Source organism: Centruroides vittatus, unplaced genomic scaffold (assembly GCF_030686945.1).
Source record: "Centruroides vittatus isolate TY-2023 unplaced genomic scaffold, ASM3068694v2 contig_1057, whole genome shotgun sequence".
In the NCBI taxonomy this organism is placed as follows: domain Eukaryota; kingdom Metazoa; phylum Arthropoda; class Arachnida; order Scorpiones; family Buthidae; genus Centruroides; species Centruroides vittatus.
Window position 1 is genome coordinate 443,875 of NW_027120684.1, and position 27,856 is coordinate 471,730.

General features: G+C 26.2%; 1 protein-coding gene across 2 annotated transcripts; it reads left to right on the plus strand.

Annotated features, from left to right (window-relative positions):
* Positions 1–2,609: 2,609 nt before the first annotated feature.
* On the plus strand, positions 2,610–26,785 carry LOC136972065 (uncharacterized). Of its 2 annotated transcripts, none has more exons than XM_067266613.1 (5): positions 2,610–3,201; positions 4,128–4,363; positions 4,503–4,732; positions 18,560–18,723; positions 25,573–26,784. In XM_067266613.1, exons 2-5 carry the CDS (start codon positions 4,169–4,171, stop codon positions 26,256–26,258), a joined length of 1,275 nt encoding a protein of 424 aa, XP_067122714.1. In that variant the 5' UTR covers positions 2,610–3,201; positions 4,128–4,168; the 3' UTR covers positions 26,259–26,784. The 2 variants fall into 2 exon arrangements, with proteins under 2 accessions (XP_067122714.1, XP_067122720.1); XM_067266619.1 differs by lacking the exon at positions 2,610–3,201 and adding an exon at positions 3,230–3,567 and having other exon boundaries at positions 25,573–26,785.
* The last annotated feature ends 1,071 nt before the right edge of the window (positions 26,786–27,856 follow it).

Consider the following 27,856-nt stretch of genomic DNA (forward strand, 5'->3'; position numbering starts at 1 on the left):
TTCTGAGTAAGCAAGCCATTTTTCTTTCATATTTTTCAAGCATTAAGGCATATCTATCCAGAAATGTAATGATGTATTTAGGCCATCAAACAAATGAGTATTTTTTGAATAATTTTCTGAACTGATCAATAATTCATTAACTAATGATTGAGATTTTCAGTAAATGCTTAATTACACTTTTTCTCATGGAGCTATCCAAATAATATAGTTTATAGCTACAGGCTTGGCTTTTTAGATAAGCAATGTTAAAAATAAGAATTTTAACATATAGCCATGTCAAAGATGATCTGTTGCTAAATGTCAATGTGCAATGCCAAATTTTACTTACAGAAGTTTTATCAAAAGATACATATAAATAATATTATAAATTACTATTGTTATTGTAAGTAATAGAAAGTAGTATTATATATAAAAATAAAATATAAAACTTTCTGAACAACTACAGACAATTCATTTATCAATAGTATAATGCATAATTTCTTTATTAGGTATTTTTAAAAACTGTTTATGGGAAAATTATGTATGTTGACAGACTAGTATATAAAAACAATTGGTTCCACAATATTGACAAAGAATATTTCAAATACATATTATTTCCTGGAAAAAGTGAGTTATGTAGCATTGTGTAATAAATATTTCTGTAGTATATTCTATATCTTTGTTGTGTATCTTGTATATCTACTATTGCATGTTGTTTATCTAACTTTTCTATTTATTCTCAAATTTTAAAATCAGAAATATTTATATAACTTAACCTGAATTATTATATTAAAGTTGGCATTGTGGTATCCAAATCTCAACTCTAATACATCCATTACTAATAACTTACACACTAAAGGTACTACAAACTTTTCTTCTAATTCTGATTAGAAGAAAAAGAAAATGGCTTCATGCTCTTCTCTTTCAGGTTGCAATGCAATGAAAATAGGTTTGAAGCATTGGCAGTATTACTGTAACTTATAACTGAGTTTGCTTTATCATAACTTTTATTGTATTTTATTTTATTGTTTACTCCAAATAATCTATATATCACTAAATATAATGGACAATGATAAAAGAATTACTTATTTATAAGTAGTGAAGTAAGTAATCTTCAATTGTAGTATCTATCTAAATTTATTAGGTAAATATTTTGAGAAGATAGATAATATAAGTTACATTAATACCTTTTTATATACTGTATTATAAATGAGAATATTTCTACAAATTATATTATTTTATGGATATAAATTTAAAATATTTGTAAACCTTTCACATGATTTTATAGGTTCTTTTTGGTCTTTTATCTTTTTAAAGAATTTACAATGCATATTTCAGTTACTTCAGCTTTATACTTATTTACATTATTAAAAAAAATATTTATTAATTTTTATCTTAATATTAAATGCTTTCTAAATGTTCGGTTATTGTCATTTTTAAATACTAAAATTAATTTTCATGTGAAAGTTTCATAAAATAAAATATTGCTGACAATATATTAATATGCAATACATAAATGTTATTTTTAATATACAGCTTATTTAAAGTGAAATTGTTAAATAAATAAATTTGTATCTACTCAAACTCTATATTAGTAGTACATTACCTTAGGAAAATATTTATCTGTTCAGTCACATACTTTACATGATTCAGAAATCATGAATCACAGCCTACAAAATGCAGCTACAGATATTTTTACAATTATGTTGCTAATTTTCAAAATAATTACCATTTTGCAATATTCAATACTTTTAAAATACAACACATCATTTTATATTTAATATTCATCAAAATTCAATTAAAAACATTTTTAATATTACTATCATTCAGAGTAATCATAATTTAATTCGTGGAGAATTTACCCATTTGAGTATTAACCTTACGACTAAATTATAAAAACAGTATCCATTCTGGACAAAACTTAAATTTTGCATTAAATCTTTGTTTTTAAATTTCAATCTTTACTATTTTTATCTTATTGTTATGCGGTGTAGTGTATGTATACTACTACATATGATAAAATATAAGAAAAAAGAATAAACAATTTTTTGGCGAATATAATTTATATATTTGTTTTAATATCTTAAGTTTTTTCTCCTTAAATTTTATTTTAAGACTTAATTTGTATACAGTGTAAAAAATTTTTTAAATAAATTTTGTTGATAGTTTATTTTAGTTTCAACTAAATTAAACTTAGTTTTTATTTAGTGAAACGAACATCACCAAATCAGTAGCGGGGAATAGAAAAACATTTAAACAATAGCAAATAATAGTAATGCAGTTATTCATTACAAAAGAGTTGGCAATCTCATAGTATTTCTATTATAAAGAGAGCTTTGTTAAGTGATTAACAAATCAAGCAGCAACAACTCTAACAGGTAAATTTTACATTAATAATTCCTAATGTTGTATTCATTTTTAGCATGTTAAATAAGAAAGAAAACCATTAAATTATTATTTGTGAAATTTAATAGGTTAAAAAAAAGGAACGATAATATCAATAATACTAGTTTCAATGACTTCTAAGAATTAAATATATATTAAATATGTTTAAATTTTTAAAACTGATAAAAAGATTTTTTTTTCTTTTTTATGAATGAATGCATTCATAGCTTTAAACAAAACACTAGTTGAAATGCAGTCATATGACATTAATGTTTAATGGAGGATATACTGTACTTGTTTTTAACGAAAGATATAAAACTGTAAAGAGAAATAGTCGTTTTATAACGTTAATAGAAAGAATCTACGCGCACAAAACTTAAAAACCTATTTTTAAAATTGTACTTTTCAAGTTGCACTTAACATAATTTTTAAACACGCCGAGTTTAATTGTTGAAACAAACATATTGGATTGTTTTTGAAATGAAATATACGAAACAAAAATCGTGTGTGTGTGTTACACAGGAAATACACCTTCCACCTCCCAGGGTGCGACGGGGAGGCATTGTGAGTCAACTAAGAATAACGCTAAAGAATGCGTTACGCAGACAGACGTCAATCTTAACCGTAACGCATTTATGTGTATATATATATATATATACATATATACTTTTTTTCTGTTCCTCCCGACTTGCATGAGTCACCGACAGAATTTTAACCGGTCTTTTAGTTAATTGTTGTTGCCTTCTAACGGGAACTGGGTCGGGTCTATTCCTCGTCGAGGTGAACGAGAGAGCGCTCTTCTATGCCTGTACAGATCGGATTAGAAATTTCGTTAAGGTGAGTTATTAACTTTAATAATGATTTTTAGTTATGACTACCTATGGTACACGTTAGCCGAATTAAGTTAAAATGAATACAGGGTGTGGTTACGTAGGGGAGGTAAAAAAAAAAAAACGATGGGATCGAAAATTGCCGAATGCGGTCAATGCTTTTCTGTCCTTGTAACACGTCGTCCAGCTGATTTTTATTGAACGTTTTTAGCTTAACTTATCGAACGTGTTGAGTCGTATTTGCTGATGAAAGTTATCGAAATGCCATTTACTATAAGCGACTCGATACACTCCCCGGTTTCAATGGAAAAGACATCCTGTGGCAGGAAATTGGGACCCGATCCAGGGCCTTTCACTATTATACATAGCAAAGGTAGGCGTATATACTTGCAATAAATCCAGTTTTTTAACCTTTGTGCTATACAAAACTTGAATTATTTTGTTTTATCGATTGTTTATTCTATTCAATGGTATAATTTGTGGTGATTGATACTAATCTGTTTATTATTCTATCTTATATTCATTCATAGATCTTTATCTTCATTGTATTATCATCCTATTCTATTTAATTGATTCTGCTAGACTTAAACTAATTAATATTGTGTGTGTGTGTTTTTTTAAAACAAGGAATTATTCTATAATAAATTAAAGTAATTAAATATAGAAAGATCATTTGTATTTATCTGTAAATTTATTTAAAAAGTATGCTTACTTATTATCAAGTAAGATTATTAATTATATATTTAGAACTTGACAGAAGGAGGTCTTTGAAATTTCCTTGTGATATTTTTATTGTTCCATTTATATGCAAGAATAACCTAGTTCATTATATAACAATTTTTTAAAATAGTAGTTATATTTTATTTATTTTTATATATTATATTATTTTATAATTTAGTGATGTAATTAAAGATGTTAAATGAAAAATTTCAGTGTACAGAATTTTATAACATGTCTGATGTTTCCTATGAATAATGACATCGTTACCTGAACCTAAGGAGACGAGTTTAGAAGTAGCGACTTTAAAGAAGGGTTTGTTGTGGCAACAATGGGACCGATTTTTCAGTCGGTGGAAAGAACGTTTCTTTATACTCACGAGAGATTATCTGGCGTGTTTCAAAAAGGGATCGAAAATCGGAATTTCAGAAATGGGGAGTTTTTTATATAAGGTACGTAATATTACTTCTTCTGTGTGAAATTTTTATACGAGAAAAACTATATCTGTACTTTTATATTAAGATTTTGTAACTCGCTTATATTTTAAAATGCTTTGAAATTACATTTGGTTACCGTATTATGTTAATTTAGGTAAATTTAGTAGATGTTGAAGGACTCCAGTGGGTTGATAAAAAACGTGATGGAGTTATAGCTTTGAAAGTTGGTCAGGAAGGTCAGCTGTTGTTATGGAGAACCAAAGGCCTGGATGATTGGATGTTTGCATTAAGAGAAGCCGTTAATCGTAGTAAAGGACGCAGGGAAACCTTAAGGAAAGCTAACACTTTGGTACCTCAACTTTTGGACGGTGGGCTGTGGAGACGGTAAGATTTTTACATATTTTATAATTTAGAAAGATGAACGTATTTTTGCAATTAAAGTTTAAATATTAAAAAGTTTAAAAAGAATAATTAATTTTTCCATTTTATATATGGATATATACTTGTTTCAATATAATATTTAGTAGTATTTACAAATTGATATCAAGTATATAATGAAGATACCATAGTTGATGTAGATTCTTTATTTTTAAAGTTTAACTTTGTAGCTTCTATTTGTTATCATATTACTGCAGAAGAAAATAAGTTGACCTATATTTTTGGGTGAATTTCAGATAGTGGATTTTATATATTTTTGTAGAAATTAACTTTTAAAATAAATTTATAATTATTATTAAAGATTTTTATTGATGAAGAGTTGCATTTAATAGCGATAAAACTAATTGATTTTAAAAAATTATGAAAATTAAATAAAATATTGTATTTTGTTTTTTAAACATTAGTTTTGTAAATGTTTCAATACTGTGACTACAATATTATGATTTAAAAATTTGGTGTTAAAAAGTATTATTAAATAGGTAAAAATAAATTTAAAAATCATCATTATAAAAGCAATAATATGTATCTTACTCTTTTGTTTATTTATATATTAAGAATTTTAATATTAAATCAATAATGACATAACTTTAAATAATACAGTATATTTTGTAAATTATTACAGTATTTATTTTTAAAATAAATTTTCAAATGTAATGAAAATTCTAGAGAAAAAGTAATTCATTTTTTGGAATAAGTTTAATCAGTATTATGATTTATATTTGTGTAGAATGATTACAATATAACAAATTTTAGTACTTTTTATAATTTTAAGAAATACTGTATTTTACGGACTATAAGTCGCACTTTTTTCTTCGAAAAATTGCCTCCAAAATTTAGGTGCGTCTTATAGTCTGTAAAATATGGTATCATTTGTCAGATGATTGAATTTATCAATTTATAAATTCAAGAGTGTATTAATTCATTGTGTTGTATACATTATATCAGTAATAGAGAAAAATTAAATATGAATTTATCTGTCTAATTCAGTTTACTGTATTTTGCACTAACTAATCTCACTGGTATCTGTATTACATTTTATTTATTACAAATATATTTGAAAATTTCAGTTTATAATATTTATGAATTTAATCATAATTAGTTCTATTATAGCTAATTTTATAATAAAACTGAAACTTTATGCATTTAAAATAATGCAATTATAAATCTTTGTATTTTCATAATAAAATAATGTTTAATATCATTTTAAATCTACTTATCATGACAGAATAGTAGTCAATTTTTTCAATTTGGCATTATAATTTACATAAGATTTAAGTGATTTAAATTTGTTTAGGCTTTTTATAAACTACTATTAAAATTATAAATATATATATATCTTAACATGGAGATTAATAGGAAATGATATAATTTATCTGTTACAAAAATATACATTGTATCCCATCTCTCATTACAAAATTTCCTAGTCTTTCATTAATATAGGCTTTATGGTGAAATCTGTTTTGAAACTATTTTGTAAATAAAAGTTTTATTCATTTTTATATTAAATTAATTAAAATTAAATAATAGTAATATATTTTAAATATACTGTAGTTTAATCAGTTGAGTAGCAATTGGATCAAATGTACTAATATCTTTTACATTTTATTTATTAAATCAATAATAATTGCATATGATTCAGGAAAAATAAGTTGAGACTAGATGATCTATATACTAATACACAGTATATAGATAGGATGTACTGTATAGTACAAGGAATTTTTTAGTTTTTACTAGAAATACATGGTGCAATTAAAAAGAAACTGACTCTTTCTACTATTTGGCAATAGCACAAAGTTGTCTTTTTGCCATCAAGAACTAATACCTTAGATATTTGATCATAAGTCTGCCAATGAGGTTGAGTTTTCAAATCAGAATGCTTGCTATATGTGATTTTGTAATGTTGTGTTAGTGTTGTGCAGTGATTTACAGTGGACTTAAAAATTGAACAATGTTAAATTTTTCATAAAATTGAAAATTTGCCACAAAAGCTACCCGAAATGCTTCAGAAAGTCTATAGCAATTAAGCCATAGGCAATACCACAATATCCGAGAAGGAAAGACAAGTCAGGAGTGTGACAAAGAGCATCGTTGATGTTTTTTTTTCAATCATAAATGGATTGTGTACTGGGAATTTATTTCTCCTGGTCAGACAGTGAATTCAGATTTTATTGCAATATTTTGAGTTGATTTTGTGGGAGACATTTGTCACAAAAGACCAGAACTAAAGTGCAACTGAACCTGGCTTCTTCTTCATGACAATGCTTCTGTACACTGGTGTTCAAAATGCAAGCATTTTTGGCAAAAACATGACAGTCTCCCCATCTATCTTACATGCCAGATTTAGTCCTTGTGACTTCTTTTTGTTCTCCAAAATGAAACTGAAACTCAAGACATTATTTGGATATGATTGAAACGATTCAAGCCAAGCTGCAACAGGCACTTCAGAATTTTCGAAGCAGTGATTTCCAAGTTATCATTTGAGGCTTGGTAGAAGTGATGGGACTGCTGTATAAATACAGGGAAGGATTACTTTTAAGGAGATGAAGCCAGATTTAAATTAGTTAAGTATTAACATTTTTATAGACTAAATTCAATTTTCTTTTGATTACACCTCATATATGAAGGAATGCTTGTGTTTCATCATAGGTACCAAATTTTGTTGTTATGCTATTGAATTTATTAGATATAATAACTTTTATAAATATTAGAATTTGCAAACAAAACTTTTATTTACTTATTTCAGTAAATTATCTTTAATTTTAAAAAAATTAATTAGATTAAAAAACATATTAAAAGTTTGTGTTTTCAGTTTAAATGGAAGATTTGGATTACAATGCTTATTGAATTATAATTATTTATGTCTATCAATATCATATTATAAATTTATTATATGCTATTTGATTTTGATAATATGATTTTAAAATATCAAAATTTCTAATGTTAATACCACTTATTATTATATTAATGAAATTTATCAGTAATATGTATGTATGTATGCATGTTTTAAAATTAAATATGAAAATAAAAATACATATATAAAATATTGAAATACAAAGAATTAAAAAAGCATATTAATAATTTTTAGTTTTTCTTATTATCCTGTTTAATACATACATTGAGGGAAAAGTCCTAATATGCTTTACCTAAATTGAAATTCATATTCTTCTTTAGTTTCATATATTAAAATGACATATTTCCTTTTTTGAATGACTTAATTTTATTTGTTTTACTCCAGGATAGTCTTTTTCTTATTCAATGTTTGCATACATATTGATACAAATTGATGATGATGATGATATCTTCTTAATATAATTTTAATAAATTAATAATGAATATTCTTTGAGATACAATTTAAGCAAATCAAAAATAATTCCTATATTATTTTTATGAAGAATTCAACATTATTAATAATTTCTTTTCATAAAAGTAAACTTATTAAAATATAAATTTCATTTAAATGTTCCATTAAAATCAAGAATATCAAAAGTATTTTTATGTCAAACATTTTTGAACTATTTATTAGTTCATTTTCAGTTTTAATAGAATTTTTTGGACTTAGTAGAAATGATCATAAAGACAGAAGTATTTTATAAAATAATGTTTCAGAATTATAGATGAACATATTTTTGCCTGTGGCATATGAAATCATTATTTTTCTAATGAAGTTTCTATATTTACTAGGATTTAAAAGATTGCTTAATAAGTTGCATTTAAAAATAAAAGTTAAGCATCGTAAATCAATGCAACAAATTCGAATTGCAATTTTAACTTACTGTGTTTTATGGCACATATTAAGCACAGAATATTTAAGAAAAATGTATTTAGTGTATTTAAGCTACTCTGTGCCCTTGGCATTTGGCTCCAAAAATTTTTTTTACTGTATTCTGGTTGAAAAATGTAAAATTAGAATGCACATTTTTATTTATCATGGAAAAGAGAAGTTTAAAGAAAGTCATTTACTGTTAAAATATTCTATATTAATACATGCAAATGCTACTTAACTGTATCAAAAAATTTATGTATAAAAAGCAAACTACCAGTATTTCCTATTGAACATAAAGTAGTAGTAGTCCTTTGCAGTTAATGTATCATAGGTTACATGAGTACTGTATGTGTAAAAGCTGCTTAGATATAGCAAATAAACATTTTAAACCATAAAATTTAACAGGATAAATTAAACATTTTAAAATTAAAATACCTAGTGACCATGACTACTGGTATAATTTGGGGAATTCACATAACTTCACATATAAGATGCAAGATTATTTTTTTGAGCTTTTGTTTTACATAAAAGTTGCATTTTTTATGCAAAACAAAACAAAATATATCTAAATTTGTATAAACTTTTTGGGTACTTTACATGCAAAATGATAAAATATTTTTAATATAATATTTTATTCCTTATACTTGTAATATATTTGAATGCATATGATACACATAGAAATGTTTTCACTGATAATAGGATAATAATGACCAAAAATAGATTATTCTTTACTAACTTCATTAAAATCATTGACAATATAAGTGAAAAACATTTCTCTTTAATAATCAAAATTGAATGGAATTTAAATTAATTTAAATTCCATTCAATATGACGTTGTCTTCATATTTATTTAATAAACTTTGATTTACAATTTAAAATTTAATTTTTAGTCAAAATTATATTTATGACTATTAAATAAAGATTTATTCCTTATTTATTCTTTCTTTAAATATATATATATATATATATATATATATATATTTAAGCAGATGGATAACATTAATTAAAATGCTAACATTAATTTTATTATATCTGTTTTCTTTGATGTATTGACAAAAATTATCAAAACAATTAAAAACTTTTTTCACATGAAATCATTTAAGAAGGTAACACAATTTTATAAATCTTTTCAATTCTTATTTAATGAATAGCTTTCTACATAATAGCTCATTAATTCTTTGTCTATATTCAAATAAATATTTTATGCTTATTACATGTACACTAGATTTTGTAAATTCATTGAATATTAATGGATTAAAAATACATATTTCAAACGTATGGTATTTATTTTTTGTATAAAGAAATTAATTATAATTAAGTTTATTTATTAAAATATTAGGTACAAAATGAATAATTTGCATAGATAACATTTAATACTAATATTTTCAATAAAAAATAAATCTTTTTCTGTTTTTGTCTGATAGAATATATCTACAGAGTACAGTTATGACTATTATTTCTTTCAGTAATCATAAATGAATTTGATAATCATGTGAAATGAAGCTTTACATTCAATTTTATACCTATACAAATTAAATGTAATATTTAATAAGTCAATAATAATAAGTAAATGTGAAGTAAAATTCATGTTATATTAAATAAAATTAATAAAAAATTTCATTTAATTTTGATTCTTAATTTTTTATAGTAATTTTTTTATTTTGTAATGTGATTAGAAAACAAGAATTTAAATTTATTTGTTTGCCATTATTATCCTATTATTAATTAATACTTATATTCTGTTTATAAATATTTATTTAAACATATTATAAGAAATTTTTTAATTGAAAATATTTAATGTTTTGGCAAAATATTTCTATTCTTTGAAATTATATCTAATATTTTCATAAAATATTCAGTAATAGGATATATGGTATATTAGACTGCTGTTTTAAATATTATTTCATTCATACTTCAGAATATACTGGTAGTTTAAATTATAATAATATGTTTCTCTCAGTCCATGAATTGTATTTTATAGTATTGTTTTTTTGACTTTATCTCTTATCTTTCATTATTGAAAATTATTTTTTTATTTTGTATTTAAATATATTTTTAATTAGAAAATTTAATCATAATTTAGTAATTTATAAAGTTCAGCAGGAATATTTTCAGTTATTTCTGATAAAAATATCATTACCTTATTTATTTCCAAACAGTAAAAATAAAAAATATACAAACAAAATCGATAAAAGTTACTAATATTTATTCATAATACAATTCAATTGATTGATAGTTTGCATTACAAATATAAAACATATTTCTGAAGCACATTAAAATGCTACTTTTATATCCAAGTTGATTAGAAATTAATTATGAATAAATTTGATACTACAGATAAATGGTGATGTTATCTCATGATAATTTGAATGATTAAATTAAATATTAATTTATGAAAATAAACATTATTAAATGAATATAATAATTAATCTGTCTGAAACTCCAAGACTGTTTAATTAGAATTGGTATTTTTAATTCAGGAACCCTCTAGAATATTTCTGTAAATATAATGTCTGAAACATTTGTAGATGCGAGTTTCATATTTTCTTAGAAAACTTGTTTCAATGAAGTTTATCATTAACTTGATGATATCACTTTCTAGTGGTGATCTAATTAGCTCTCCTTTCTATTAAAGAAAATTTTTGCCATAACAGAAATGAGATTGTAAGTTTTGAAAATGCCATTCTTCTTAATATGTGATTTTAGAAAAGTAAAGAAGAATTTTCATATTTGTTTAATCATTCATTTTATTAATGAGATCATTCATTTTTTATTATTGCAATTCATTTCAGTTTTATCTAAACTATCATATTCATTAGAAAATTCAGGAAAAAGATTATTAGTGTAAATTTCCTCATTGCAGTATAGTCAGCTTTTACTAGCATTCATGTATATTCATATACTAGCATTCATATAATTCCCTTTTGTCTGGAGGCTTTAATGTGTTAAATTATATTTAAATATTATGATATTTTTTGTTATAAATTTCTGATTGATTTGAGTTTAGGGTTTTTATTTTTTTAAATAAAGTACATTAATTATACGGTTTTTGAAATTGATGATGATTATAATTTTTCTTTATGCATTTCTATTTGATATTTTAAATTAACAATATTGCAGATTGTAATTAAATTTTTTTAATAGAATATAATTTATGCACATAAATGAAATTTAAAATATAACACGAATTATGACAAAGTTTTTTAGCTCAAATACCGTATTTACATTTAATTTATATGAGGATCATTCAAAAAGAAATGAGCTGGAGGCCTAGGAACAGAAACTCTTACCTGTATGTCAGAAGTATTGGCCCTGGCTGTTTAGGCACTTGTCCCACTGAAACAAGGTGGTGAATGGCTGTCTCATAAAAGTCCCGGGACTATGTTGTCAACCAGTTCCGAACATACTGCTGGATGTCGTCGACCGAGGTGAATCATTCGCCCCTCAGAGCCTTCTTTAGGGGACCAAAAATGGCGTAATTACAGGGAGAGAGGTCTGGACTGTGTGGAGGGTGACTGAGGAGCTCCCACTTGAATTTCTTCAAGAGTGCCATGATTGTGTTGGCCATATGAGGCCTGGTATTGTCATGGAGCAGAATGACCCCATGGGTGAGCTGCCCTGGTCATTTTGATTCGATCGCTTGGCGAAGGGTAGTCAAGGTTTGCGAATAATGCTGGGCATTCACTGTTGTCCTGTGCTGCAGTAAGTCGATAAGAAGTGGGCCGTTTTGGTCAACTGTTTACAACATGATGGACGCGGTGGACAATTGATGCGTGCTTCTGCTAGCTTTGTAGTCACAAGGTATGCACTCGTGACCCTCTAACAGCGAGCTGTGATCTTCCACGCTGTTGTCAGAACCATACGGTCTTACACACGCAACGATATTAAATTCTGTCATCGGTTTTCACATTCCAGCCTCCGGCTCATTTCTTTTTGAATGATCCTCATATTTTCTTTAATATATATAATAAAAACTAAATATAAAATTGTACATCGAATATATTTACATATATTTATTATATAGCTTTTATTACTAAATTTAAGTAAGGTTTATGTAATGAACAAAAAATTGCCAACTAGATGAATATAAATACATAAATAACATACCATTTAATATCCAGCACAAAACTAGCTTGAAAACATTAGTTTAATATCCAACACAAACTATTTGTTAAAGCATTGTGTTATTTATGATGATATAATGTTAATTTGAAGAATTTTAAAGATTTTATTACAGTTAAACTGTTAATAAATGTCATGAAATAAATTTATTGAAATTACTAAAATATTAAGATTCAAATTCAAATTAAATTTATGACTCCTCCTTCAGTTAATTGAAATAAATTAATAATGTATTGTATGATAAGAAAACATCATATTAGGTTAGCTAAAGCCAAATGATATGCCAATAAAAATTGCCATATTTTATATTAAGTTAAATTAAAAACTGTTGTTTAGTCATTAAAGTCACAAGATGATAACATTTCAAGTGTGAAATTTACTTGAAATTAATTTGTAATTAGCTTAAACTAACCTAATAAATTCTGGCAATTTGGATTGTTAATACAGTTAAATTCTTTAGTTAATTAACTCAAATTTGAGTAATTAAAAAAAATATACCTTTAATTAAAAAGGAATTTTGGTTTGTCTTCAATATATTAATATAATGTGCAATTTTTATATTGATCTAGAATTTTAATTACATAAATGCCAGATAATAACAACAGAGTTGATTATTAAAATAATTGCATTCTCTCCACTATTAAGTTAAAAATTATTATCTTTATAATTTTTTTAGATTTAACTTTTGAATATTTGTTGTTAGTTTCATGTAGTAATTGAAAAATAGAAAGAGTAATTAGAAAAATGTCGGCAAAAATTTTTTTATATAAAAAATTTTAATTTCCAAATGACAATAATAATAATAATCAATTTTACAAAGATTTTAGATAACTAATTTTGATTTAAGAAGTGAGAGTGTACAAAATGCAGTGTCATATAATATGAAATGCATATTAAAAACAAGATATATATGTATGATTCATGATGATGTAAAACAAAATTTCATGTTTTTGTAATTTATAAATGTCAAAAATTCTGAAAGTACTTAATTAATATCATATTTACAGTCTGGAAATTTAATAGTATGATAACTTTTTTTTATTGATGTTATAATCATGCTATGTTTTTTGATTATAAATTGTTAACATCTAGAGATGATTATTTTTATAAATGTTTAAATATGATAAAAATTAATATCTTTGTAAATATTACGTAAAGTATGCGAAATTAGTTTTATATTTGAAGCAGAGTGTTTGCAAAGCTTCTTGGTGTGGCTTATAGAATTGAATTCGTTCTCAAAATTTGATTAGCCAATTTTGATTAAACTTTGTCATTTTGCATAATATGAGATGAGGAAATTAAAAATGTTATAAAAAAATCAGGAGACCATGATTTTGTTTTTGAGATACAAGATCACTAGCATAAGCACATACAAATTTAAAAAAAAATTTTTTTTATGCCATTGATCATTGTAGATACCCTGAAATGATATTATTGACTTGCTAAGAAGTTAAGTCGTTGCCAACCAGTGGTCTATGGACCACTAATCCTGCGAGAAAATTTTGATGGTTTGTGGAGAAATTTGGACATTGATCAACTCAAGATTACACAAAGTGTAGTGAAAGAAATGCAAAATGCTTGGTTGCTTTTTCTCACTCATTGGGAGTTTTTTATTCAAGTTTAAAACCAAACACGAAGTGACTGTTATCAATAAATATTAATGTCAATAAATCAATAAATAATGTTGTGAGTGCAATTGTTGTCCTTCATGGAAAAGAGCAAAAAATTCATAAACTTATTTCAAACAAACAGTAACAAACTTTACCTAATTTGTTATAATTATACCAGTGAATTTCATATTAGTTAAGTAAAATAAAGTAAAATGAAATTTTTATGATCATTATTATATAGATGTTTGTATCGTTTAAAAAAAAAATTCATGATAGTGGTCCACAGGATTGAAAATTATGAGTTTCAAAAAGTCCAAGAGGTCAAAAAGGTTGGCGACCACTACTCTCAGATTACATTTAATTATTATATGTTCTATGTTATTGATATACCTAGAAAATAGCTTGAATTCTAACACTTGGATACTATAGACCAGTGTTACTCAACCTTTTTTTTTCTCGGGCCACATACACATGATAGCTATTACATCGCGGGCTGCAACATAATGATTATAATAAAAAACTTATATAATTTCTCACTTACCCTAGAAATTTAGCGTGACTGTTGATATTGTGAACATTTTTTCACTATTACATTTAAATTAGGCTTGTAACTGCTGCATGCTACTTGTAAAACAGCATCCAGGTGCGAATCAGTAAGCCGATTTCTATATATATGTTCTTTGCATATTTCATTTTTGAGTATGACGTTTCATGCAGATACGTTGATGCGAACAACGTAAAATTTGAGCACATTTTTTTACAGAAAGGATAAAATGGACTTAGCAGTGTGGGCGAAGTGACCGAATCTATTTTTTGCCGCAAAAATTTCAAAATTTATATTTTGACTGCATTATTTATGGGTCACGTCCGGGCCACTCATAAAAGCTCAGCAGGCTGCATGTGGCCCGTGGGCTGCAGGTTGGGTATCATGGCTATAGACCATTGTTAATACTTACTGGAAGTAATTAACCAACAAAATTTGTTTTGTCCATTAATTTGTTTTTTTCTTTAATTAATTATTGGGTTATTATCTTATTATTATGTGGTTTAAGTGAAGCTTTTTTCTTTTTGTTCTTGTTGAACAAGACAATGAGGAAATAACTTTCTAATTGGGATGAAAAAACTTTAATTTGATTAGATAAATTGGAAAGTTAAAAATTACAACATTGAAAGTGTATGCTCAGTCTGCTTTTATTATAATACTCTAAACTTAGATTCTTATATGAATAATGTCCTAAAAATTTGTAAACATCGCCTAAGAAAAAATATAATTAATTATTCTTTATTATTATGTTCACAAAAAATACACATGTACAGTACTATGCCAGTAAAAATAACTTGTAACAAGTTGAGTACTTTATGTTCAGGAATACAAAGTAAAGTTTCTGGTTGATAGTAGTAAATAGTTTTAATAGTTGTATTTCATTATTAAATTCAGATTTATGTAGAAAGATTTGTTTTGTAATTGCCAATAAATTCATTGATATACAGAAATTGCAGATTCAGTTGTTATTTCAAAATATGTCTTATCAACATTATTATAAATTTAAGTAATTGATGATTTTATAATTAAATATTAATCTGTTTAGTAATAAATCTATCTGTAACAAACAGTTATTTTAATCATTACAGAATTTCCCAACCAAAATAGCTGTTTATTAGATCCAGAAATAAATATATTTATATTCTTGAATCAATAAACTTGGAAATAATTATTACTATCTACATGTATTTTTTAATTTTTACAGATTTACAGACTGTATTTCAATATATTAGATTTGTTCAGACTTTTAACTTAAAACATACCTGCAGTCATAATGACAAATAAAAATACAAAATAGAAAGCACAATATATTTAATTTTAATATATTAATGTAATTAAAGATTACTTCCTTTTTGTTTATCATATTGTAACATTAGAAATGTAATATAATTGAAACATTATATGTTTATGTTCTTCAAATAAGGTGTTTATTTTCTAGCTAGATTATAATAGTCATTTATTTTTTTGTCATGTATTGATGAACAATATTTTAAAAATTATATGTATTGTTTAAGTTTCAATAATTGTAGTAATTGTTTTTACAATATAGCCTCATTTTAATTGACCATTTCTATAGTTTTTTATGATTTAAAGTAATGATTAATGATAATTAATTGATGTTAATTTGTCTCTTTTTGTATTTTTATTCATTATAAATGTTGTTAGACAAAGTTGTCATTTCTTATAACAAGGTTTTTTCATACTAGATGTATACACTGTCCAACTGATTTTAATATTGTCTGATATTGTATACATCTAGTATTATATCTAATTTGGCATGGAGTTTAAAATACTATTTGTCTAAGTTTTTTCTTTAATACAATAACCTTATAATTCAATTCAGTTTTTATAAAGTTCTGATATTAGCTAATTTTTAAGAAATAAACCAACCAAAGCTGAATTTTTGGGCTGGAATTGGCTATATTAATAATAAATTATGAGATAATTTGGCAATGCATCTGCACAGTGAGCAGAAGTTGCGGGTTCGAGTCCCGCTTTGGGCCGATTCTTTTCTTCCAGTTCGTTCTAAATTATTTAATTAAATTATAATTATTAAATTTAGCAAGAGATGGCACCAAATGCCTACCTCTAATACCAAATTATCTCATAATTTATTATTAATATAGCCGATTCCAGCCTGAAAATTCAGCTTTGGTTGGTTTATTGCTTTAATACATTGGGTTGGCTGTTGACATTTGTTTATAATTTTTAAGAAATAATTCCACGAGTTTTTGTTTCACTATCCGTCCAATCCAGAGGCGCACAATTAAATTGGTGTCGGCAACCTGTGAATTAGACTGTATCTGATTAAATCTATTTCACACCTTTAATGTGTCCAGCATACTGTTAAATTTTCATAAAAACGATGTATTTTTCATGTATCTGATTAGGGCAACGTTGTGTTCACGGATGAGTTGCGATTTTTCCTGGAGCCAGATGACAAGCATGTAAGAGTATGGAGAGAAAAAGGCACATGCAATCAGCCCCAGAACATCATCGAGCATCACGCATTCCGAGGTGGAAACATTATGGTGTGGGCAGGCATTTCGTTGGGATATTGCATCGACCTGCACATCTATTGAGGGGGTTTTGTGATGGCTGTCCGGTATTGGGATGAGGTCTCGAACCCATTGTGAAATTGTACGCTGCAACAGTTGGTCCTGCTTTTGTTTTAATGGATGATAACGCATGACCCCATAGAGCTGCCTTCATCGACGACTACCTTGAGAGTGAGGGAATCGCACGTATGGATTGGCTGGCATACTCAACAGACCTGAATCCCATTGAGAATTTTTGGATGCCCTCAGCCATGTTGTGTGTGCACGTTTTCCACTCCCTGTTACACTCACAGAGATTTCAAACTGCTCTACAGTAGGAATGGCACTTATTTGACTCTGGAGTGGTTGATCACATCATGGAAAGCATGGTTACACATTGTAAACTTTGTGTAAGGATGAGAAGTGACCATTTACCCTATTAATGTCGGTTTTGTTTGTTTGTTTTGGATTTAAACTTCGTTTTGTTAATGATTCCAATATGATTTTATCTTATACTTTATGAAAATTCAATATTGTTTTCATCTTTCTATGTAGTTCTTTGTGTTGTTTCATGCATAAACATATTTGCTACTGTCCTGCTGCATTTCGTGTCAATCACAGCTGTATTTGTCAATTTTTTTGCAGTTTACCGCTTCATGCTTAACTTTTGGCAGTGAGCGTATTGAATAGAATTTAATTTCTTTTTTCTAAAGTATATATTAAGTTGATGAGAATTATAATGTTTTTTAATTAAATCATTGTAAAATTGGTGTGATGGCTCTCAAAAAATGGTTTTTATACTGCCTATTTCTTGCATATTTTTATAATGTTAAGTTGTAAAATTATATTGTGATAAAAATATGTTATACATATTTCTATAATCTACTTATGATATAAAATTAAAATTTCTTTATCTTGATTAATATTTGAATTTTCAGGATTTTATTTCTGAAATTTTAATTAAACATTAATTTATTACTTTGCTAATAAGAATTTAATTTTCTAATTTACAGTTGAAAATAATAATTGTCATTTGAATTCATAGAACTGTTTTCAGTATATTTTACTCTATATAATTGTTTTATTGTGTGTGTATGTATGTAGCAAATATCTAATTGTGTGATATGACTGACTTCCATAATTCTAATTTAATTATTTGGAAATAACAGTAAACAATGTTTTTATTTTATCTTACAGACATGGACTTTTTCTGCAGCATACTTTATCAGATAGTCACATGCAAGCCTCACTTGTTCATCGAGATACTTGTGTTGAACTTCATGGTGATTATGATGATATTAGACCATTAGCAGATAGACATCCTACTCCCCATATGGCTAGACGTATTCACAGAATGTCTGGTAATTAATCTTTTTTGTTTTCAGTAAATCATTTAAATTTATATATGCATTTGCATTTAATGATTTTTGCTTTGTTTGTATATTTTTAAACAAAGCATAAATATTTATACAGAATCAATAAGTTTTTCTAATCTTATAATTGAATTAGAATGAAATTATTATTAAAAATAGTTTAAAAACTATTTTTAATAATAATTTCATTCTAATTCAATTTAATCTAATTAATCTTAAACTGTATTTAAATCATTATCACATTATTATTACACATGAATACATTTTCTAATCATATCTTTAGATTTTGTAAATAATTTTCTTATATTTGTGTTTTCATTGGTTGTTAAATGTTATTACTTAACATATATTTTATATAATTAAAACTCCAAATTATAAAATGAAATTATCATGTAGTTAAAAAATAGAAATTATCAAACTGTAATGTAATGTTTTAAAAAATATTTCAAGACATTTTTAAAATTAAATTAGCTAATCATAATTCATAAATATGTTAAGGCTATCCAATATACATATAAGTAAATATTATGTCTAACTATGGAAATTAAGTTGGAAAAAGTAATTCCACTATTTGCCTACTATGAGAATAAACTCAAGGTCAGTATAAGAACAGTCTGTTTTAAATAGATTGTTCTGGTGATGACCTTGAAATAAAATAGGAAAAGGGTAAATACGGATATAAAATATCTGTTAAAGGCTATAATCTGAATGAAAATAATCCATTTTGTAACTTAGTAATTTTAAAATTAAATAATTTTAGTTCAATTAACTGTTTAAAAAGTAATTATTATAGTTAATTATTTTTCAAAAATATAAAATTGAAAATGAATACATTCTTAATATTTTGCAAAGCCTTTTAAAATTTAGAGGTTGATAATGATTTTTAAATCAATCAATAATGATTTTATGTAAAATTAAAACAATAAAAATGTTTATATTATAATTTACACTTATTTGTGAAACTATGAAAAAAATATTTATTTTTCATGAAAAGAATATTACATAAATTGATTTATTTTTGTATTTGGAATTATATTGAGTTGTAATTTTATACATAGTTATAATTAAAACTGACCCTCTCCAAATTTTGTTTTCCATGTAAACAATATTACATTGACATTTTCATGATTCTGATGTTTAAGTTTAATTAATCAAATCTCATATTAAAAATTACAATGAAAAGTTTATATTCATTTTATATATTTAAATATCATGATTTTAAGACCATATATGTTTAATGGCATTAAATAACTATCTCAGCACAGTATAGTTATCTACAGTAGAGAGTCGTTTCTCCGAATCAATTGGGGACTGGGTTTGTTCGGATAACCGATTATGTACGAAAAATATATTAACCTGTCCGATGTTGAAATTTTTCTCTGTTGCGTGTCGCTTCATGTTGAATTTTTGTTGATTTTAAGCCTAACGAAAATTTTTATAATAATAATCGAGCTATGGTGTTGTTAAAAATTATTTCTTTATTTTGTACAAGCAAAATAAATATATTGAAAAATATAAAAACATAAAAATTATACTTTAGAAGTAAATCTAGTATCAAAAAAGTTTGATTCAGCATGACACAGTCCGACTGGAAAGCGTTTGGATAACCGACGTTTCGGATAACTGGTGTTCGGATAAACGACTCTCTACTGTATTTTAAAAATGTTATCATATCTATATGTTTCACTAATGTACAGAACAAAAACAAAATTAATATGTCTAAATTTATGAATATGAATGTGGAAAAATATAATAACTGATGAACTAATATAATAAAATGATTAGTTGAATTAAAAACATGATTAGAAAATGTATTCATATTTACGATATGATTCAATTTTTTAATTATAGTGAAAAATTATTTCTTAATCTACAATGAAAATTTACTCTCTAATCATAACTTTATTCTAACATAATAATAGAAAAATTAAAACTTAAAAGGGGTTTGATTTTAAATTTTTATTTCAACACACAATACTTACTTATTTTGCTAATGTGCTATCTAGTACTTACATGTACAGTTTAAGGGGTAGAGGTTTGCCAAAAATAGATCATAACACACAACATGGAGAGGAGATGGGATTAAAAAAAAGGCTCAAAAACTATCTTTAATGGATGGTCCCTAAAACAAAAGAACAAGTCCTGTTTCTTATTTGTGCAAATAATTCATGGATCTATGTTTAAAAGTCAATTTCAAAGTGGGTGTGGATTATATAATGAAGCCTTACAAAGCATGTCATTAAAAAATATGAAAAGTCTTTTCACACGTAGATTGTGTGCCTTCATGATTTTTCTCACTCCTAGTTCTCTCCTGTTTATTTTTTTTGTTTATTAATCCATGGTTTAATTGATTCTATTAAATACTCCTATTTGAACTTTATCTTGAGCTGATAAATTTCTGATAATTCTCTCTGTAGGAAAACCATTGTATATTTATGTCAATAGACTATCACACACATATCTATATACTGTACACACTAAAGGTAACTGTAATTAAAATAACCTATTTAATGTTATCTAGAGAGATATTTAGCAGTCCAAATGAAACCAAACTTGGTATGATGACCTTTTAGGACATGCAGACAATATTTCTATAGAAAAGAAAATTAGTACCAAAACTTACAACTAGGATACTTTTGGCACTACATGTAACAATCGTTTTATTTGTACAAGACACTCATATTATATAGAGACATTACTGTTGCAGGGGACATATTACTCAATGTGATCTTCATTCTGAAAGTGTAAAACCTGAAGGTGATCAACAATGGTAATTCTTAAGTGATTCTCTGCAATGCTTTTCACATGTGATGTGATTATTCTCTTTCAAGGCTGTCAAATTTGCAACATGTCCTTGATGAATCATACTTTTTAAATGTCTTCACAATCAAAAATTACATGGATTAACATCTGGAGAATAAAATGCTCAGGTAATAGGAAACACATGAATAATCACACTATTATTGGTGAAATTTGTTGCTGTAACAGCATCTGATAGTTGAGGTGCTCCATCTTGCATGAAAGTGGTTGACTCAAGACATTGTCATTGTTACAGTTGGGGTACAAGTGCTGAGCATTTCTTGGTATCTCTGAGTTGTCACAGAGCATGTCATATGTCCTTGTCACCAGCTTCTTCAAAGAAGAATGGTCAAAGGATAAATGTGGCTATGAATCCACACCAGACTGTAACTTTAGGCAAGTGCAGTGGAATCTTCTGGAAAATATGAGGATTTTCAGTGGCCTATGGATGTTCATTGTTCCACCAAGATGAAAATATGTCTTGTTGTCCACAAGATCTTTCATGACATATCTTCTACTTCCATTCCGGTAAGGAAGATTCAATACAGAGGTCAGTTACATTTTCTTGTTGGCAGCAACTGCTGGTTGTGGCCAATCTTATAAAGATAACATTGTATCAACTTTCTCAGTATCTTCTACATTGTGTCATATGATACATTCAACTGCCATGATACTGCATGTACACTACTGGAGTCTGCAATATTATTCATTGACTATTCAACAACAGCAGTGGCAACATTTTCAATGACTTATGATGTAATAGGTTTAATAATGTTGAACTCCCAGATGTCCAGTTTCTTCAAATCAAGTGATCACTCTCCTGAAAGCTTATGGAGCCAATGGTCTTCAGTATAAATTTTTACACCTGCAAAATTCCCAAAGTACAGTTGCATCAAAATGAAGAAAAAATAAAATCTCCACGAAATTACTGGTGTAGAATTCAATAAACAAACAAGTAATTACCTAAAATCAGCATTAATTCTCTTCAAAAACAAACATTTTCTTCTGTTTTTAATGCTCATCATCAGGGTTCTTGTATTGGAATGCAAGTAAGAGAACACCTATTCCAAAGGTTTAAAAAATCGTGCATCATTGAAGTTATGTGCATGCTTGACGTAGCGCTTTAAAAATTAGTCCTCAAACTGGCTTCCTGTTTTAGTAAAACATTCGATGTTTTAATAAATTATGTAGACAAACTTGATGCCAATCTATTTTATGTCAAAATACACCCTCCATGCAGTTGCCAATGGGTCCATTTCTTTAAAATTGATGGAAGTTTCCCTCCTGAATGCTTTAAATATCTCCAGCTGTTTGAGATATTTTAGGCTATCCTGGTTTTCGCACCGTAGTATTAATCATGCTTTATCAAAGTCCAGCCTGATGTCGTCATCAATGGCAAAAGAAGCCAATGCCGTAGTGGAGAAGCATTTTTGAGTGGAGTATTTATGCTCCTTGATCCTTGTTTTAAGACAGTGTGTGATAGCACCAATATACTCACCTGGACAGTTTACCCTATGTTCATAAATAGGGATAGAATATATTCCTGGGATACTATTTTGATCAAATCGGTCCTTATCATTTTTTAAACAAGAGAAAATCATCGGGGATCTCCTGCAAGTGATCCTGTTATTCGTAAAGCAGGCTGTTTGTTTGTAGGTGTTAGTAAGGATTATGTTGTAAGTGATAGGTAAAAAGGACACATCTCCTGAAAGTGCCGTTTCCGCATGTTGTTTGTGGCCCATCTACCGGATCAGTAATTAGGCGCGTAGGATACTGCCTGGCTACACTTGAAATATATTCCAACTCCATTCTCCTATCCTATTATATTATTACTATCAAAAACGAATTTTTGTATTCTTTTTTATGATCAAAAAAAGAATACAAAAATAGATCATTTTCCAATCAATTATTCCTAAGTAGACAATAATATTAAAAATGAGCTTTTCTTTTAAATGAAAAACACATAATGTGTGATTATGCATAAAATCACCTGAGAACATCCGGCCCCATAAATATTTCCATTTTGGGAACCAGTTTAAATCATCTCAGTGCTAAGGAATCTTTGGGTACAATTTCGGCACTAGCAGATAGCTTACCTGCTGTAAAGAGTGAATCTGATTAGAATCATATTAGAAAAAAATATGATATTAAATTTAGAATCTAAACATAATAAATTAAAAACATATAAAAATATTTTTCATAAAAAGTAAATAGTAAATAAGTAAAATATAAAAAAAATTATATAAAAACAAAATGAAACAAATAGCCAACTAATATAGTATAAATTAACAATGTAATATATATATATATATATATATATGGTAATATGGTAGATGGTAATATATATATTATAATATTACATTATATATTATATATACAGTTGACTCTGCATAAGTTGACACCCAGATAACTTGACACCGTAGGTTAATTTATCAATTTTTTATGGTCCCGGCTGACTTACATAGGCATTAATGCTATTAACCTTAAAAAACTCTGTTTACTCAACATCGTTTAACTTGTCACCACTGGATAAATCAACATACTTTTTCTGTTTCACACTTTTTAGACATCTGGTAAGTCTACTCCCTTCCTGAAAAAATGAGTTCACGCCGTACAATAAGCTGTATGATGTGAACTCATTTTTCAGGGGGGAGTCAACTTATCAGAATTCTAAAAAGTGTGAAACAGAATTATATTAGAAATCTGATCAGAAAAGTATGTTGATTTATCCAGTGGTGACGAGTTAAATGATGTCGAGTAAACTGACATTGAGTTTTTTAAGATTAATAACATTAATGCCTATGTAAGTCGGCCGGGACCACAAAAAATTGACTACGTAACCGATAAGTGTCAAGTTATCTGGGTGTCGACTTACGCGGAGTCAACTGTATATATGTGTAATATATATATATATAACATTGTTAATTATATATATATATTATAGTATAAATTTAAATTAACAATGTTATATATATATATATATATATATATAACATTGTTAATTTAAATTTATACTATATTAGTTGGCTATTTGTTTCATTTTATTTTTATATAATTTTTTTTATATTTTATTATATATTATATATTATATAATCATATATATATATATATATATAATTATATATAATAATTAATAATAGATTAACAGAAAAATGATTAGAGATTAGATTTGGATAGATTAATATTTTCATGGCTATCAGATTAATTTATAATGCATTAAATTATTCATTCTATTGTATATTAGGCATTATTAACTATTATTAAGAAATCATAACTAATTATAAAAATTAAAAACTTACTTTTCAGAACTACACATTTTCCAAATGCAAAACAGTTAATCCTCATCCTCTTGCAGACAACATGAATAGGAAAACTTAAACTATTTATACCTATGTGGATTAGCTAATACAGTTGGTTTTGAGCAAGTTGAAACTAAATAGAAGGATTACAAAGAATTTTCTTTTCATTTGAAACTCTAAGCTAATTAAACAGTTTCTTTATCTACCAGAGGAAATTTTTCATTTCCCAGTCCACCTCTAATTTTTTGCTTTATTTCATTTTTTCAGACATCAACATCACTGCCATTAATTCTAATTGCAATTTATCCACACTCATGTTTCATAATATGATGCAAATTCATTCCCATTAGTAATTATTATTTTCATTAGGAATTTTTCTAAATAAAAAGTTATTGTTGTTATTGTTTTTTAAAAATGAAATACAGTCAATTCTGGTTATTAGCCTGGTTGGTTAGTAGGACATGCCGCATATTAGGACAAAACATTCAAGAATGGAATCAAATCCTATAACTATAAGCTCCACCGTTTTGTAGCCCTGTAAAGCTCCGGTCCCAATGCTGTGCTATTAAGCAGAATCGACTGTATTCTGTATTATTTGTTTTATATTTGGCCTGTTACTTTTGGAAATGTTTGATTTCCTCCTTTGAGCAATGATCTTTGTTATAGAAATAAATATAATTTATATATTATGTTATAATAATAATAGTAATAATAATTAAATGTTAAATTTATATTACAGTTTTGACTGACATAGATTTAACTGGGGAAACAGATGTTTATGAACCATCAAGACCAGCATTTGGTCCACGATTGGCACCTCAGTGCAGCTCAGGATCTTACAGTTCCTTGGTTTCTCTTGGAAAGTATTCTGGAAATAGTCATCTTCAAAAACCTTCTCCTCACTCATTACAAGTATCACCAGCACTTACTCAACGATCATTATATGCACAACATGTCTTATCATCACCAGAAATTACTCCACTTTTTGAATCAAGAAATTCAAAATCAGCCATGACCACTGCAACTTCAGAATTTTGTTTTGTTCATCCAGATTCACCTATTACATCATCATCTAGCAGCACAACGCATTTGAGCATGCCACATTGCAAGCAAGATTACCAGAGATCTCAATCATTCATTACAAAGCCCACATCTCATCCTTCTCTTCATGACATATCCTCTCAAAAAACTGAAACAAGACCTAGCAGCATTTATGGACAACCTTCCTTGACTGTTGACAAAATAGAATTCTATCACAAACCACCAGATGTTGTACCCATTGCAGAAGAAAAACAAAATTCAAAGAGGTCATCTGGAAGATATATCCGCCCATATCTTCATTCAAAATCAGATTCACTCTTTACAGCAGGTAAGCTATCTGCTAGTGCCGAAATTGTACCCAAAGATTCTTTAGCACTGAGATGATTTAAACTGGTTCCCAAAATGGAAATATTTATGGGGCCAGATGTTCTCAGGTGATTTTATGCATAATCACACATTATGTGCCACAATTCTTTCAATTTTTCATTTAAAAGTAAAGCTCATTTTTATTATTATTGTCTACTTAGGAATAATTGATTGGAAAATGATCTATTTTTGTATTCTTTTTTTGATCATAAAAAAAGAATACAAAAATTCTTTTTTGATAGTAATAATATAATATAATAGTAACATTGAGTAATTATTTAAATCTTTAATATTAATTGTTATATGCAAGAATATTTCAGTAAGGTTGTGCTAAAATATTATAAATATATTTATAATGTAGCATTAATTACTGCCAACATGCAGCAAATTATATATACTAAGTCCTCTTTTTATGAATTAATCATTTAACTAATTTTCGTACTAGTAGATTTAAAAAAATAATCTTATTTAAATATATTTAATGACTTTAAAATAATAATTTTACTATTCTTAGTCTTTTTAACTAGCAAAATTTATTATAGAATATAAAATAAATATAAAATATTCTATTATTTAATAAATCATTATTAGATTTGAAATATTAAAAATAATATGATATTAAATTTCGAATCTAAACATAATAAATTAAAAATATATAAAAATATTTTTCATAAAAAGTAAATAAATAAAATATAAAAAAAATTATATAAAAATAAAATGAAACAAATAGACAAACTAATATAGTATAAATTAATAATGTAATATATATAATTAATAGATTAACAGAATAATTTTTGAATAAAAACATATAAGCTGTTGACAGCATCAAAATTAATTTTAAATATTAAGCTGCTAGTATAGATATTTTCATAAGTCATGAATTTTTAATAAACTATACTTTATAATTATTTGATCAGTGAAAGCATTCAGCAATTTCATGAATACTTTACAGCACTATATGCATATTATTGTTAGTTTGGTAGTTCATTACATAAAATTTGAATTATATATACATAAATAAATTGTGTCAGTCTAGTCCATTATCATAAATAATGATATACAAGTGCAAATAAAATTATTCATATAACCTTATGTATCAGACTTACTAATGTATAAAATTTAAAAAAATATATAATGGAAGATAGTAATCTTATAATAAGTATACCTATCATTATTATGAGAGTTCTAGTTTCATAGCATTACTAGTTAAATCATATAAATGAAATTCTAATTGACTTCATTTCTTTGCAGTCTATTATATCTTGAATTATTTTGCCCATATTTATAACAATTCTTACTATGAATAAATTTATGTTACTGAATTATTATTATTAATATTAAAATTATTTTACTATGTGAAAATTACGGCCACAATGTTCTCATTAATATATTACGAATATTTTAAAGTTTTCTTTTTAGTATAAATAAAATATTTTTTTAATTAACATAAACTGACTTTTCATTTATCAACCTTCTTGGCACCTCGAAATCTTTGGTGAAGAAAAATATGGCCGCGTTTCATAGCATTACTAGTTAAATCATATAAATGAAATTCTAATTGACTTCATTTCTTTGCAGTCTATTATATCTTGAATTATTTTGCCCATATTTATAAA